This window comes from Coregonus clupeaformis, unplaced genomic scaffold (assembly GCF_020615455.1).
Source record: "Coregonus clupeaformis isolate EN_2021a unplaced genomic scaffold, ASM2061545v1 scaf0266, whole genome shotgun sequence".
NCBI classification, from domain to species: Eukaryota; Metazoa; Chordata; class Actinopteri; order Salmoniformes; family Salmonidae; genus Coregonus; species Coregonus clupeaformis.
In genome coordinates this window covers 433,130-450,549 of record NW_025533721.1, presented here as the reverse complement: position 1 = coordinate 450,549, position 17,420 = coordinate 433,130, and the positions used below count along the sequence as shown (strand labels likewise).

General features: G+C 42.1%; 1 protein-coding gene across 1 annotated transcript; it reads right to left on the bottom strand.

Annotated features, from left to right (window-relative positions):
- Nucleotides 1-151: 151 nt before the first annotated feature.
- On the bottom strand, nt 152-15,757 carry LOC121573319 (mitochondrial carrier homolog 2). Its single transcript, XM_041885201.2, has 13 exons — nt 15,601-15,757; nt 14,645-14,729; nt 7,366-7,472; nt 7,006-7,032; nt 6,826-6,882; nt 6,393-6,450; nt 6,204-6,255; nt 6,052-6,111; nt 5,688-5,781; nt 5,037-5,084; nt 4,624-4,691; nt 1,141-1,216; nt 152-936 (listed from the first exon to the last, which is right to left on the bottom strand). The coding sequence occupies exons 1-13, from the start codon at nt 15,685-15,687 to the stop codon at nt 850-852; spliced, it is 906 nt and encodes a 301-aa protein (XP_041741135.1). The 5' UTR covers nt 15,688-15,757; the 3' UTR covers nt 152-849.
- Nucleotides 15,758-17,420: the final 1,663 nt, after the last annotated feature.

Here is a 17,420-nt window from a genome sequence, read left to right as displayed (position 1 = left end):
TTGTGTAGCAAAGATTCATTTTCGGATCAGGGTGTAACTTGACTGAAATGACTCGTTTTGAATCAAGGTTTTAGGGGACAGCTACACACACCCGCAAACTAAAATGAGCATGAAATCAAAAGCTTATAAAACCCAATGCTATAAGAGAAAGCAAGAAGTCAAAAGCATCTTTATTGGGATCAGTCAAAATGAGTTAATACAAGCACCTGACTGCGTCGACAAGGCGATAGACATTTGTCAACTCAAACTACTTTCCATAGCTCAGTGTGGCCCCATTTTACCTTAACAGCACATATCCATTTCTTATCACATGGACCCTTTGAAGTTGTAGAATGATCATACACATCAATACAACACATTGACACAGGGTCCCAATAACTTCTGAATTAAACATTACATGCAGATTTTCGCTGAAAACTGCCATCTTAAACTCATCAACAAGGAGATCACGGGGAGAGCCTCCACTCTACACAATGCCAGCCAGATATACAGGGTATTCTGAAAGTTTGTATATATTGGCAATAGGTGACATGATTCAGTCTGCCATCACAGAAAGAGGTGAAATGGGCACTATTGCAATCTTGTTTGTTCCTGGATTTAGGTGAAACGGCTCCATTTTAATTATCCTGCAGTAGAGTTTTATATTAAAATAAAGATCTTCACGTTTCCAATCAAAGCAGCACATTGCTGTAAAACAATGCAGTTTTATCTTTACTTGATGGCAGACAGGTTGTTAAAAAAAAAAGTATCATCGTAAACAAGTGCATACAAAGGATTAGATGCCAGCGATCTACCCCCATTCAGGCAATGTCAATTTATTACAATGTGATTCTATGCAGGTAGTTCGACTTAAAAAAATCTCTTCTGGTCGATTGCATAAGTCTTCCCCACAGGCAGCTTCCGGAAAAATAAACTGTTGCCTCTGCTCATGTTTCCCTATAAATAGATATGGAATACAAAGACAAAACAAGAACATCTTAAATGGCACAAATTCATTATCCATAATATCTCACCAATTTAGAAAATGTTGAAACACTTGTTAACCAATGTGAATAACCAAGGATCTTATCCTGGTGGCAAGCCGTGTCTGTTCCACCTGTGTTTTTGTGTAGCATGAACGTTTTGAAAGCAGCAACCTACCTCTAGGCTCAGGTGCCTCCAGCAGTCCACCCAGGTTGGATATATTGAAGCATAGGGAGGGAGGCCGCCAGCCAGCCTGTAAAAGACAGGAGTGCTTAGGTGGAAAGCCAGCCTTAGACATAAACCACTCACTACAGGGAAACTTTAAAAGGTCCAATGCAGCCATTTATTCTATCAAATAATTTGAGTAACAAGTATCTTACTGTGATTGTTTTTAATTAAAATGGTCAATGGTCTCAAGCAAGAATTTTGCCATTGCTGTCAGTGGTCAGAGTGAGGGACCAATTTGGACGAGGGATATGTAACCTGAAAACTAGACGTCATTGGCAGAGAGGTTTGAAACTAGGGATGAGCGATATGGCCTAAAAATCATTCCTATTAAAAAAAAAATATATATATATATATACTGCTCAAAAGAATAAAGGGAACACTTAAACAACACAATGTAACTCCAAGTCAATCACACTTCTGTGAAATCAAACTGTCCACTTAGGAAGCAACACTGATTGACAATACATTTCACATGCTGTTGTGCAAATGGGATAGACAACAGGTGGAAATTATAGGCGTTTTGCAGGTGGTGACCACAGACCACTTCTCAGTTCCTATGCTTCCTGGCTGATGTTTTGGTCACTTTTGAATGCTGGCGATGCTTTCACTCTAGTGGTAGCATGAGACGGAGTCTACAACCCACACAAGTGGCTCAGGTAGTGCAGCTCATCCAGGATGGCACATCAATGCGAGCTGTGGCAAGAAGGTTTGCTGTGTCTGTCAGCGTAGTGTCCAGAGCATGGAGGCGCTACCAGGAGACAGACCAGTACATCAGGAGACGTGGAGGAGGCCGTAGGAGGGCAACAACCCAGCAGCAGGACTGCTACCTCCGCCTTTGTGCAAGGAGGAGCAGAAGGAGCACTGCCAGAGCCCTGCAAAATGACCTCCAGCAGGCCACAAATGTGCATGTGTCTGCTCAAACGGTCAGAAACAGACTCCATGAGGGTGGTATGAGGGCCCGACGTCCACAGGTGGGGGTTGTGCTTACAGCCCAACACCGTGCAGGACGTTTGGCATTTGCCAGAGAACACCAAGATTGGCAAATTCGCCACTGGCGCCCTGTGCTCTTCACAGATGAAAGCAGGTTCACACTGAGCACGTGACAGACGTGACAGAGTCTGGAGACGCCGTGGAGAACGTTCTGCTGCCTGCAACATCCTCCAGCATGACCGGTTTGGCAGTGGGTCAGTCATGGTGTGGGGTGGCATTTCTTTGGGGGGCCGCACAGCCCTCCATGTGCTCGCCAGAGGTAGCCTGACTGCCATTAGGTACCGAGATGAGATCCTCAGACCCCTTGTGAGACCATATGCTGGTGCGGTTGGCCCTGGGTTCCTCCTAATGCAAGACAATGCTAGACCTCATGTGGCTGGAGTGTGTCAGCAGTTCCTGCAAGAGGAAGGCATTGATGCTATGGACTGGCCCGCCCGTTCCCCAGACCTGAATCCAATTGAGCTCATCTGGGACATCATGTCTCGCTCCATCCACCAACGCCATGTTGCACCACAGACTGTCCAGGAGTTGGCGGATGCTTTAGTCCAGGTCTGGGAGGAGATCCCTCAGGAGACCATCCACCACCTCATCAGGAGCATGCCCAGGCGTTGTAGGGAGGTCATACAGGCACGTGGAGGCCACACACACTACTGAGCCTCACTTTGACTTGTTTTAAGGACATTACATCAAAGTTGGATCAGCCTGTAGTGTGGTTTCCACTTTAATTTTGAGGGTGACTCCAAATCCAGACCTCCATGGGTTGATTAATTTGATTTCCATTGATAATGTGTGTGATTTTGTTGTCAGCACATTCAACTATGTAAAGAAAAAAAGTATTTAATAAGATTATTTCATTCATTCAGATCTAGGATGTGTTATTTTAGTGTTCCCTTTATTTTTTTGAGCAGTGTATATACACACACATACATACATACATACACACACACATGGCTGTTAAACAATTTATCAAAAAAAATAAAAAAGTTATCAAAATAAGCTTTGTTGTACAATTAAAGGTCAAATACACTGCATTTCAAACAGTAAGCAATAATTAATGAATTCAGGGCTTGTGAAATTATACATTCTAGAAAATTAACACAGGTCTCTTAATCTCTCAAATCCACGTGCTAGTGAGTAGCCAGCTAATCTTCATATTTCAAGTTTAGCCAATTTGGATCTATTTGCTAGCTAACAAGGCAGAACAGTTGAATTGATGTGAACATACTACTGTCCTTCAACTGTTTGAACAGCATGCTAGCCTGTACACTTTGTTCAGATGTTGAAATCAAGTGAGCTACCTTATGCTTACTGCACATTCACAAAACAGACTAGACAGATAGTATAACAGTCTTTGGCTAAAATGCTGCTAGCGGTACTGCAATGCTGCGCGATCATACGTTTTCCAGAATCAATGTTCATTGATATTCCCATTTTAGTAGTCTGCTCTGGGCGCAATTTGAGGAGTGGAGACATAAAAAGGGTATCGTTCGAAAGGTTAACTTCTCTATTAAAGTAAAATAATGTTTCGGTGTCCATATGACCGATTTTGTCGGACCAAACCTCAAATGCAAATAGCGAGTTGAATCCGCTTGTCAGAGAGGAAGAAGTGATCTCTCATCTTTGTTGTTGTGAGTGGCAGGGGGAGGGGCTTGGTGTGTGTGTAAACAGAGAGGACGTTGCAAAGCGAGAGGTTTCACTCTCGCCAAAATCTGTCAAAAATAATCCCAATGCGTTTCTATGGGTTTATTTTGGACCTTAGCTTGTCACCTGCCTTCGTGCATGTGGGACAATGACTCCCATTGTTGGTGCGGAGACATGAGCATCTCGTCATTATATACGCATCTCTGGTGTAAATGGGAAGGTGTACAAAGCACAGAAGGATCGAAGGAGACGAGACCAAAACAACAAGATGAGAACAAGCGGACATAAACGCTGTTAAAAACAACAAATAAACTTGATTCTTGCGATACAGGCAGGTATTTGGAATATCTTGGAAAAACAAATTCTAATTAATTCGATATATCGCCCAGACCTATTTGAAACGCTTTGTGTTATTGGTCTATTAAATTTACACCACCTGGTGATATCGCCAGGCAGGCCAAAACTCAATCCCACCAAAACAGGTTGAAATTTCAGGTGTTCTTTTCAAACAGCTGTTACACTAAAAGGGCATTATAATTTTCAACCTCAATGTGGAAAAACATATAAAACACTGGGCCTTTAAACCAGTAATGTTTTGCTTAAGGCAGGTTAAGATAAAATGTACTGCACAGAACTACTTATTTCAGGCAAAACAATTAGGAAATAAAGGCTTCCTCAAATGTCATGAAAACCGCTGATCCCAACCCACGCATTGCAACTTGACAGCTTTCAAAGCTTTCTACATTTTGTAAATAAACTAAAAGCAAAAGATTAAAAAAACATCAAAATGCAGAAACTTACCCGCAGTCATTCACAGCCATGAGGTTTGACACCAAAACAAAGGGGTATGTGAGCATACTGGCGAAGAACTGGAACACGAGGGAGATAGAAATTACAGAACTAAAACAGTCCAACAAATTGACAGAACATGAGCAACCAAAGCGATACATTGACATTTTAGTCATTTAGCAGACGTTCTTATAAAGAGCAACTTACAGTAGTGAGTGCATACATTTATTTTATTATGTACTAGTCCCCCGTGGGAATTGAACCCACAACTCTGACGTTGCAAGCGCCATGCTCTACCAACTGAGCCACACTGGACCCCAATAAAAATGACATCAACTGTTTATTACCTGTATGGTAATAATAGTTGCCTGTGTTATGACCTTACATTGACAAACTATAGATTTAAACAAATGTTTTACACTTACCCCAGTCACAGCCTGAGAGCAGTTCTTTATTTCTCCTGTGTGACTCATCTGTGAGGAAAGGATTCAAAATAAAATTATGTCATAATTCACTTACCCATTCATTCTACACTGACATTCAATGTACTTCAGTACAGGGTCTTTTTTTGATGTGAGGTCCACATCTACTTTAAAGGCCCAGTGCAGTCAAAAACGTGATTTTCCTTGTTTAAAAAAATATACATAGAATACCACACTATGAGGTTGGAATAATACTGTGAAAATTATGATGCCCTTTTAGTATAAGAGCAGTTTGAAAAGGCCGCCTGAATGTTCAGCCTCTTTTGGTGGGATGGAGTTTTGGCCTGCCTGGTGACATCACCAGGTGGTAAATTAGTCAGACCAATAAGGAGTTCCAAACCTCTCTGCCAATTACAGATAGTTTTCAGTTTCCCCCTTCCCACTCAAACCACACCCAGACAGTCCTAGCAAAACTGTTGCTTGAGAAAAGGCTCTTTGCTAAGAAGCTATTTTTGTTATTTTTTTACCATTATAATTGAAAACAAATCACAGAAAGGTACTTAATTGTTACCCAGAAATGATTTGATACGGAGATAAAGACAGCTGCACTGGACCTTTAAACAAGTGTCAAAATCCCAAATCCATCTGACTTACGGAGTCATCAATGGCGTATGTGTTGATGAGGTGGGCAAGCATGTTGCAGATCCACAGAGACAGCACGTCACCCAGCAGACGAGGAATAAGGCCCCTGCATGACAGCACAACTATTAGTCGGTTAAGTTAAGATGTCAGGGAAAAAGAGGTCATGGTACAGACATCCAGAGGAAACAGCATCCAGAAAATAACAATATATTTGCAAGATTCAGGAGCAAGCATAAACCTACTTTAAAAATAACAACTTCAAAACGATTGACTGAATTTACTGAGGTCAAATGTATTCTAGTAATTTAGCTGGTCAAGATTAAAGGATGCCCTTGATGAAACATTGGTCATGTAGCCAAAGGCAGATCATACTTACGCAAAGAATCCCAGAACTCCTTCATTCTTGTAGACAGTGACGATTGAATCAAACACTCCACTGCAAGAAAACAAGAAACATTTGTAATATTCAGTATTACATGGCTATAAATTGTATAAACCCATATTGAACTTAGGATAAGAGAAACTCACCTGTACTTGGTTTCTCTACCAATAAACTGGACCATGCATCTCAAGGTGATCACTTTGGAACAAACAGAAAATAACCATCCAATAACTAAGAACCCAGTATCCATGCAGTAGTCATTATTCTACAAGAACACACATTTAGGGCAAAGGATGACATGACAAAAAGGTGCTAGACACAAACAGTACACTTACCATGGAAGGGGTGCGTGACGATCGTGGCACAGGAGCGGGCTATCATCTCTTTGGTTGTCTGTGGTAAAAGAAAAACAGAAAGAATGGTGATGCAGAATTTGGGAGGAAACATGAATCCAGTTTGGACAGCTTTAGCTGGGGATAATTCCCCTTACACCAAGGACCATCTCCACCCCAGATATTAACTTACTTGCTTACGGTGAAAAAACACAGCCAAGCAATAGACATGCTCAGATGATGTCCACGGCAATAAAAAAAGCACAACTACATTTATAGATGAAGGTCTGTTCAAACCACGTCTAACAGAACTGTGAAACAAATCTGAATATTTCAGTTGATCTTGGTTGTGTCAACTTTGTTCCAAAGGCAATAATATGCAAAAAAAACATACATCTGTCAAACCATCTGCTTTACTGGACAAATTCATTCATACCTCATTCACAACATGCTGTAAGGATCCCTCTTCAGCTTTCTGACTGGTTCCAGAGACCTAAAAAGGATTGAAAAATGACCATCAATAACCACAGCCTGCATTTAAAAGATAGTTACCTTTAATTTAATAAAATAAATAAGTCAATTATACATTAACCCATAACCAGGCCAAAATATTTACCTCATATTTGCCTGCATCCTGGCATCTCTGTAAAAGACAACAGTGATTATTTCAACGGAGATCCATTTTCATAATGGTGTGTTGACACATTGCCATCCAGAGCATTTATGTCAGTTTATGAATTTAGAAACGAATAGGATTTGTCACACTCACCATCCTAAGAAAGTGAAAGGCCAATCCAGTTCAAGTCACAGAGTCAATGCCCAAGCCAGTATGTAGCTTATTCTCTGACAAGCATGACTTTCCATACAGAATTTCCCATTCTTTTAGGATTGAGGCTAGACTACTGCTGAGGTCTGAAAATATCAGCTAACATGTATTTAGTAAGTTAGATTAAGCCAGCTTGTTAGTTAGACCCACCTGCAAGACTCTGCTGTGTACAAGGGTGCCGATGGTCCCTGCACAGAGCCTGGGGGCTAGGCCATTAAAGAGACCTGCCTTGCCGTCAATCTTTATGATGTGCTTTGCTAAAAGACAGAAATGAGAGGATCAAAGAACAAACACATGGAAAATACAGCAAACAAAATCAACATGTTCATTAGTAAGACTGTATGGTATGGACAGGCCAGTCTTAATACCGGTAGCCTACTAGCTGGTGTTTAACATCAAGATCCCCTGTAGCTCAGTTGGTAGAGCATGGCGCTTTCAACGCCTGGGTTGTGGGTTCGTTTCCCATGGGGGGCCAGTATGAAAATGTATGCACTCACTAACTTTAAGTCGCTCTGGATAAGAGCGTCTGCTAAAATGACAAAAAAAATAAAACGATACGTCTAGTTTAAATCCATCACTAGTAGTAATGTGCAGGTTGACTCATAACCCATGGGGTGGTTATATCCACGGGGCGGGCTGGTTTAGGGTCATGAAATATTGTGTGGATGAAGGGCAGGTTAAATAAAGAGAAAACAATACCTTGAAAAAAACACAAATGTATCATTCTTGTGCAATTTATATCTATAGGCTAAATTATAATTTTTTCTGTCATTATTTTAGGCTATCTGGCATTAGTGCGTAAGCCTATAAAGCTTTAGGGCCTAACTGTACACACGCCAAATTGACTACACGCCAATCGCCAAATGCTATTGGGAACGGGCAGAAAGAGTTAACATTGATCCACGGAGGCAAAAAGGACAATGTCGGAATTTCATTCAATAAGAGAAAAGTGGCGAATAGGAGAGTTGAAAATAAAGAGAATCAAAGGCCAGAAAAGTAATGTTTGGGAAAGATTTGGTGAAGTGGTAAAAGAGGATGATAGCAGTGCCGGCTATGTTGCGTGTGATGATTGTGAGGTGCTATACAAATTCGACAGTCACAAGACAGCGACTTCAAATAGGCCTATGGCACATCAAGGGAACTGTAGCCTACTGTTCAGATGGGTTAAATGGAAACTGAAATCTGGACACTGACTGTAGGTCTATAACCTCTCACATAGCCGTAATATTAACTCCTGCAGAATTAAGCATTTCTTTCAGTAAAATGATAGACCAAATGTAGGATACATTTTGACTCGGGAACAGGAGTGGAGAAATATGATTTATTTCTTTCAGCATCTTGAGAGCATGCGAATGCGCATTTAGATGCCGTCTGTAGAGATGCTATCTTTATCAGCATCATAACAGCTGATAGTATTTCAACCACATAAAATATGCATCCAAGCCAAACTGAAATCTTATCAGAAACATGTTGGGTCATTTTCACAGCTTTCTATTTCCTTACAACCGGTCAAACTAATGTCATTTGGAAATTTAGCAAAATCTTTCCCGTTTTTATTTTATTTATTGCAATTTCTTCCCAGTCCCTAAACGTCTTTGCTCCACGAAAGAAGCAGAGATGACAGAAAACTTTACCAATGTCAACAAGATTGAAGCATTCTATCGATTTATGTCATTCTGGTGAGCAAGGGCTTATTTAGTCTTCTAGGACAACATAATGACAGAAGATAAGCTGCATGTATCTAATTATAGACAAGTTGACTAACTAATAGCCTACCAAAATGTCGGAAATTATAAGCACCAACATATCTTAAAATCAGGCAAAAAAAAGATCCTGCATCCCCTGTCAAAAAATTGTTTGCCATCTCAGACTGTAGTCTACAGCGTATTTTCTATATTATGCTTGATCCGAAAATGTGCAATTGCAGAGCCTCCGGAGGCATGCAGAGGCTAAATTGAGCTAAGTGCCACATTGCCGTGCGCATCCCAAATTTTGTAACAAGGCGGAGGGCTCCGTATTGCTCCGCATTGAAATGATTGGTTGACGGTAGGTGGGGGCGGGAGGTCCTGTATAAACACAAACTCACTTCCTTGACAACTTCCTTAACAACAGCGCTGCGCTGCTCCGCGAAGCGCAAGTACACTACATTACCAAAAATATGTGGACACCTGCCAGTCGAACATCTCATTCCAAAATCATGTGCATTAATATGGAGTTGGTCCCCACTTTGCTGCTATAACAGCCTCCACTCTTCTGGGAAGGCTTTCCACTAGATGTTGGAACATTGCTGCAGGTACTTGCATCCATTCAGCCACAAGAGCATTAGTGAGGTCGGGCACTGATGTGGGGCGATTAGGCCTGGCTCGCAGTCGGCGTTCCAATTCATCCCAAAGGTGTTCAATGGGGTTGAGGTCAGAGCTCTGTGCAGGCCAGTCAAGTTCTTCCACACTGATCAACAAACCAGTTCTATATGGACCTCGCTTTGTGCAGGGGGCATTGTCATGCTGAAACAGGAAAGGGCCTTCCCAAAACTGATGCCACAAAGTTGGAAGCACCGAATCGCCTTTATGTTGATGTGCTATTGTTTTTAATTGATTTTATTTTATTTGTATATTTAACCTATTCTTGACTCTGTGGTTCTTGCACTTGTTTGGGGAACTTGAGGTGTTTTATGATTAATAGTGATGTTGTGCTTTTGGACACTGTCCTCAGGCTCCAGCTTTATGTTTATATGTTTTTATGTTGATGTGCTATTGTTTTTAATTGATTTTATTTGTATATTTAACCTATTCTTGACTCTGTGGTTCTTGCACTTGTTTGGGGAACAGGATTTCATTATTTTTATCTACATTTCTGCCTGAGAAATGACACCCTGATATAGTTCTGTGATCTGTGAAACAGTTCTGTTAATCACTGAGGCATTGTGTGTTTGTGTGTTCTTTTTCTTTAGAATTTTCAAATAAACTTGACGTGTTTTATGATTAATAGTGATGTTGTGCTTGTACTATTTTGGACACACTGTCCTCAGGCTCCAGCTTTATGTTGTATGTTGATCGTATTAAAACAAAGAAAACAATCTGAAGTTGTTGTTTTTAAGTTATATATATATATATATATATATATACCATGATTTTTCCGGTCCGGCCCACTTGGGAATAGATTTTCCTCCATGTGGCCCCTGAGCTAAAATGAGTTTGACACCCCTGGCCTAGAATGTCATTGTATGCCGTAGCTTTAAGATTTCCCTTCACTGGAACTAACATGAACAACAGCCCCAGACTATTATTCCTGCTCCACCAAACTTTATAGTTGGCACTGCATTGGGGCAGGTAGCGTTCTCCTGGCATCCGCCAAACCCAGATTTATCAGCCGGACTGCCATATGGTGAAGCGTGATTCATCACTCTAGAGAAGGCGTTTCCACTGCTCCGGAGTCCAATGGCGGCAAGCTTTACACCACTCCAGCCGACGCTTGGCATTGCGCATGGTGATCTTAGGCTTGTGTGCGGTAGATCTGCTATGGAAACCCATTTCATGAAGCTCCCGACTAACAGTTCTTGTGTTGACGTTGCTTCCAGAGGCAGTTTGGAACTCGGTAGTGAGTGTTGCAACCGAGGACAAATTATTTTTACGCTCTTCAGCACTTGGCGGTCCCGTTCTGTGAGCTTGTGTGGCCTACCACTAGACGTTTCCACTTCACAATAACAGCACTTACAGTTGACCGGGGCAGCTCTTGCAGAGCAGAAACTTAACGAACTGACTTGTTGGAAAGGTGGCATCCTATGACGGTGCCACGCTGAAAGTCACTGAAATCTTCAGTAATACCATTCGACTGCCAATGTTTGTCTATGGAGATTGCATGGCGGTGTGCTCAATTTTATACACCTGTCAGCAATGGGTGTGGCTAAAATAGTCGAATCCACTAATTTGAAGGGGTGTCCACATACTTTTGTATAGTGTATGAATGCCCTGACTTCTGCAGAGGCAGTCTCCCCGATGCAGACATCAGATTGACCATGCAGTGCCTTTTAGGGCCTCAGATTTTCATTTTATCACATATAGTTGGTTTGGTTGGGCTATTAGCAATTGCAGGCGGGTGCAGGTGAACAAACAGCTGACCGGCGCACCACTAATCACTAGTACCATTAAGGAACAGTGGCTGATTGCACCAGTCAGACATAAAAATTGGTCTTAAATGCTAGGTCGGCGTAGTTACATCTGACTTTGGGATCAGAATTTACACCTGCTGCACCAACCAAAAATAACACTAGTCGTAGCTAAGCCAGGCGTAAGCAATGCACGTTCATGAGATTTGATGCTTCATAATGATGGTTGCTAGGCAGCGCCCTTTACTAGGCTATTACCATTGTCATGGAAGTTCTAAACGTCGCAAAGCCCACCAGTATGCATGCACATTTTCTTAACCACAACTGGATGGATCAATCAATAAATACCTCAGAAATGAATATCACTGAATAATGAAAATACTGGAATAAAGTTGACTAATGCCATTAATTTGCTCTTCACTTGCGTAGTAGCCTAGGCTATATCCCAACTAAAAGCCCTGGACTTGTCTGAAACAAAATCACATTGATTGATTATCATTTAACTGAATCTCAGTATGTATAATTTGTTATTTGATCTCTGGCTGGCAAATGGCGGTAGCAGCTCATCTATTAGTTTGCTAATGTATGCTCAGACACATTTAGCATGCTATAATGTAGCATGCTAAATGTAGCATGCTATAATGTAGCATGCTATAATGTAGCATAAATCAAGTGTATTATCACAGTTTCTAAACCCAGAGGCTCAACATCACGAGACTTCTGGGAACGTTTGCGAAACAGACCAGGCCAGGATTTGGGTTTTGAGAAGTCAGAGAGAAGTGAAAAATGATTCCTTAGTTGTTCATTTTCTCAAAATATAAAGACAACCTAGATTCGAGAAAATGTCTTAAGTAGTTGAACATGTTATTACTCCAAACCCCTTGTGAAAGTGACAAACTGACACGTTATCATTTGTCAAAAACAACTTTATATGGAAGGGGTGCCTTTGTTTTGATGCTTACACATGCGCAGTTCGGCGCGAGACGATCGTTAGACCTGATGACGTCTTTCTACGCATGAGCATAGCTAGCCAACATCGCCTACAAGTGTGATTAAGGATTTCTATTGGAGAAGCAGTTTTAACCTAGGGCTGGGCGGTATACCATATTTTACGATATACCGGTATTGACGCATGGACCGGTTTGGGTTTTTACTTTACCTTTTATTATGGTATTTGTATGTTTGGTTTGTTAAAATGTGATACGCTGTGTGTAATTTTTATAGTTTATTTCGCTACTTGAGTCATCTCTCTGCGCTCTCTCTAAATGCCGCTTTCCACACAGACCTAGCCCCCCCCCCCCTCAATCAAGGATCGCATTTGTTGTTCCTCTACCGCAAGACAATTGCATTCTGTCTCTGCATGGTTAATGCAGCACATGAAACAATGTTGTTCTTAATATAAATCCACTAGCGTTCTATAATTACACTTTTAGTTTGTGTTTCTTACATCTGCAAACTGCTAGTTTGTCTTTTCTTTGTAAATTGGGCCTAAATCTTGTTAGCCGCTAATGCTAATCGCTAGCTAGCTAATAAATGTACTGAGTCAGAGCAAACCTAACTAGCTATACAGCCTAACAATATGGGGGTGTAGACCTAAATCTGCATGTTTTTTGTGCAACAGTATCTTCTAAATCAATGAGGAAAACGCGAAGCAACAATATGTTAGCTAAATTAAGTAGTTAAGAGAAAACATTCAATGTAGCCAAATATTATAGGGTCCCCTAGGAAACACTTGTCAACACTTTGGTTCCTACCCTGTCACAATAACTCCTCACTGGCATTTTCATTTGTTGTCATATCAAACACTGTATTCAAACCTCCCACTATTATATTCTAACTATAGAATTTGAATAATCGTTCTATTTCCATGATTCCAACAGTTCACCCAAGTGCTTTGCTCTAAATCACAAGTCAAATCGCAATTGTAACATTTGGTTAAAAATATGGCCTAGATTGTTTGCACATATCGTGCAGCCCTACGTGGCAGTGTGAAAGTGATCTCAAATGAGTGCAGGAACTGCAAAAATTGATGAAAATTATTTTGGGTTGAAGTTGAGTTGAACAGTATAAAACCATCAGAATAGAGAAAGACCCATTGAAATCACTTAGAATGTATGTGTTGCCACCCTAGGGTAGGGTCACACACTACTCATAAAGCACATTTTGAACTTTTATTATTCAAAAAACATAAAATACCGCCAAATACCGTCATTTTTTTGTTTTTAAATACTCTGATATTATATTTTGGACATATCACCCAGCCCTATTTTAGCCTATATTCATACTGTACTGTGTGGGGCTCTATTTTCTCATAACTGGATGTGATGCCTAGCTTAGAAGGAATGCATTAATGATTAAACATAATGGGTTTGTACTGTACTGTACATACACGAACACTGCCTCTTTGTGATCTTTGAACCGTCCAAGGACGTAGGTACAAGGAGTACAGGGGAACAGTGTCTATGGGTGCTGACTCTACAAGTTGTGATGATAACAACGTATGCCTGGCAACAGTGTGCAACGGTAAAGCGCCAAGGAGCTGGGACCAGCCTGTGCGCCAACGATTGGCTGAGTAAGTCTAAACCACGCTCAGTCTCTACTCTGATTGGCCAGCAGGGAGCGGGAACTATCTCTGTCAGAGTATTTGAAGAAGAACTTAGAACAATGGATCAGTTCTCTGAGTGCCCTGCGTGGTATTTCAGTGGACCCGTATATACGAACATCATATTTACCATTGAAGTGGTTTGCATTAATTAAAATACTAGTCTATTTTAGAAGACGTGTATTGACCTCTTTTGTTCCTAATACCAGATTTGAATTGACCCAACTTAACAAATGTCTTTGGTTTTATTTTGCTATTGACTCGCGCATAGGCAACTCGAAAAGCGGTTGTGAAATATGAACATGAGACTCACATCCTTTTGAAAATATAAATTGCTATTATTTTCTGTACATATCATGAAAGATAGTCCCAATTTAACACCCCACGCATGCTCCCTACTAGGCGTAGAATCTAGGGTCAGGCGTAACTCATAGAAGGGCTTACGCCCTTTACGCCCAGGTGGTGTAACAGGTATCATTTTCAGGTCTGGCGTTAAGCACATTTCACGTTGGACGTAGAGTTACGACCCACTTACAACTAACTGGTGCAACCGGCCCGATGCTAATAATAATATGTCATTTAGCAGACGCTTTTATCCAAAGCGACTTACAGTCATGCGTGCATACATTTTTGTGTATGGGTGGTCCCGGGGATCGAACCCACTACCTTGGCGTTACAAGCGCCGTGCTCTACCAGCTGAGCTACAGAAATGCAGGTCTCACCATAGGCAAACAGTCCTGGCAGCTGGTACACTTGTCTACCAAACACGTTTCTTCCAAGGGAGGGAGGGAGAGGTTCATGTCCAACCTGAAAATGAGTAATGACATAATACATTGCAGTGAATGTCAGTATATGTGTTAGTTATAGCTAGGGCTAGCTAAATTAACAATATGCAAAATTGATTTTACTTTCTTTGCAGAAATTTGACAGTACAATTATGATAACTGCGCACATAATGCATTAATGATCCAGCGAACTACCCTGTCGTGTTATAACCTTACCTAACTCGCGTTACTCGGTGAGTGGGCCAAAGGGCGCCCATTCTGTCCTGAACGTTTTGAATGAGACTTAGCTAGCTACGTTAGCCAGTCGTTATTGTCATGGTATTGAGAATGTCGCAATCGTTACCATAATAGCTGGCTAGATAGGGTAATGTCTAGATGGGATACTGTTAGCTAACCCTAACCTTAAACCTTTTCTCAACCTTACTTTCATTCTCATAACCTGCTACTTAGTCAATTTTGACAAAAAGCTGCATCCCTTCTACACAAAACCGCTAGATATAAATAATTTTATCACAAGGTCATTATTTATCTGCGACCAAACCGTCGAAACCCACTTAGTTCGCTAGCTAGCGTAGTTGAGCTCTTTGACCTTTTCGTGACGTCAAACCCGTAGGTACTAATTCTAGCTAGTTAGCTATTGAAACAATAAATTAACTGCCGTTTAGGCCATATTTTTTTCATGAGATCAGCTTGAAGCGATCGGCTGTGTGGAGTATGTAAAGTTCAACACCGGAATGTAACGTTAGTTCTAGTTAGCCAGCTAGTCGTTACGGCTGTTGTTGCAGCTAGCTACAGTAGCCTGTCAGTTACAGAACCGACCTCGCCTCGACGTAAAGCTAGCTGGATCAAAACATTTTTGTCAGTTATGTTTGTTTAATCTCTATATATCTTACCTGAACTAGAACTTTGATGTACATGAGGGGATGGGAAAGGACAGTTAATCCAGACCCCAGAAGTACTTGGCCACACGTGTCCGCCATTATGGAGCAAACTGACAGGATTCTTCTCCTCCCACCAGCCGGGAAGAGAGGAAGGAAGCTTCAGTAGGTTAGCAACTCAACTCACATGACACAGAAGAGACCGCCCCGGACCGCACAGGCCGCAGACTCTTCAGATGACTTTGGCCAAGACTTCAGACTACTGTGCTGGAGTATAGACGTTTGAAGTAATTTGTTTTCATCCTCTCTGAAAGATTAGTGGCTATATGAATTTTGTGCATACACATACATTTTTAGTAGGCCTAGACCCCTGTAGGAATAGTGTTATGCTTTTAACACCTTGAGGTGAAAAGAAGACCATGAAGATCAAAGTAAGGGAACCCACTGTAAGCCCTGCAGCTCGGCAGTATCCATACTCACCTTCGATGGCCGCTGGGGAAGTGTGCTCTTCACGGATGAATCCCGGTTTCAACTGTACTGGGCAGATGGCAGACATTGTGTATGGTGTCATGTGGGCGAGCGTTTTGCTGATGGTTATGGAATGGCCAGGCATAAGCTACGGACAACAAACACAATTGCATTTTATCGATGGCAATTTGAATGCACAGCGATACCGTGACGAGATCCTGAGGCCAGTTGTCGTGACATTCATCCGCCGCCATCACCTCATGTTTCAGCATGATAATGCACAGCCCCATGTTGCAAGGATCTGTACACAATTCCTGGAAGCTGAAAATGTCCCAGTTCTTCCATTTCCTGCATACTCACCAGACATGTCACCCATTGAGCATGTTTGGGATGCTCTGGATCGACGTGTACGACAGCGTGTTCCAGTTCCTGCCAATATCGCTTTGACAACAACAACATCGAGCCGGGTGTGAGGGCCATCACAGACCCAGAGGACTGGGTGATCTTGCTCTCCGAGGCCGACGTGAGAAGGGTTTTTAATCAGGTCAACACCCTCAAGGCTGTGGGCCCCCAATTGTACTCCAGGGCACATTCTCAGAGCTGGCAGGCATATTCACAGTAATTTTCAACCTCTCCTTGTCCCACATGATTATTTGTACCCCTTTTTCTCCCCAATTTCGTGATATCCAATTGGTAGTTACAGTAGCTGCAACTCCCGTACGGACTCGGGAGAAGCGAAAGTCGAGAGCCATGCGTCCTCTGAAAAGCGACCCCACCAAGCCGCACTGCTTCTTGATACACTGCCCAGCCGGCCGCCACAAGGAGTCGCTAGAGTGCGATGGGACAAGGACATCCTAGCTGGTCAAACCCTTCTCTAACCCAGACAAAGCTGGGCCAATTGTGCGCTGCCTCATGGGTCTCCCGGTCGCGGCCGGCTGCGACACAGCCCGGGATCGAACCCGGATCTGTAGTGACGCCTCTAGCACTGCTATGCAGTGCCTTAGACTGCTGCGCCACTCGGGAGGATATCCCCACACGTTTTAAGATGACCACAATCATTCCTGTTCCTAAGAACTGTAAGTCTTCATGCCACAATGATTACCGCCCTGTAGCACTCACTTCTGTAATCATGAAGCGCTTTGAGAGGCTGGTTATGGCACACATTAACTCCACCATCCCAGCCACCTTAGACCCAATCCAATTTGCATACCACTCCAACAGATCCAGAGGCGATGCAATCTCAATTGCTATCCACCCTGCCCTCACCCACCTAGATAAGAGGAATACCTATGTGAGAATACTGTTCATTGACTACAACTCAGCGTTCGACACCATTATCCCCTCCAAGCTCGTCACCAAGCTTAGGA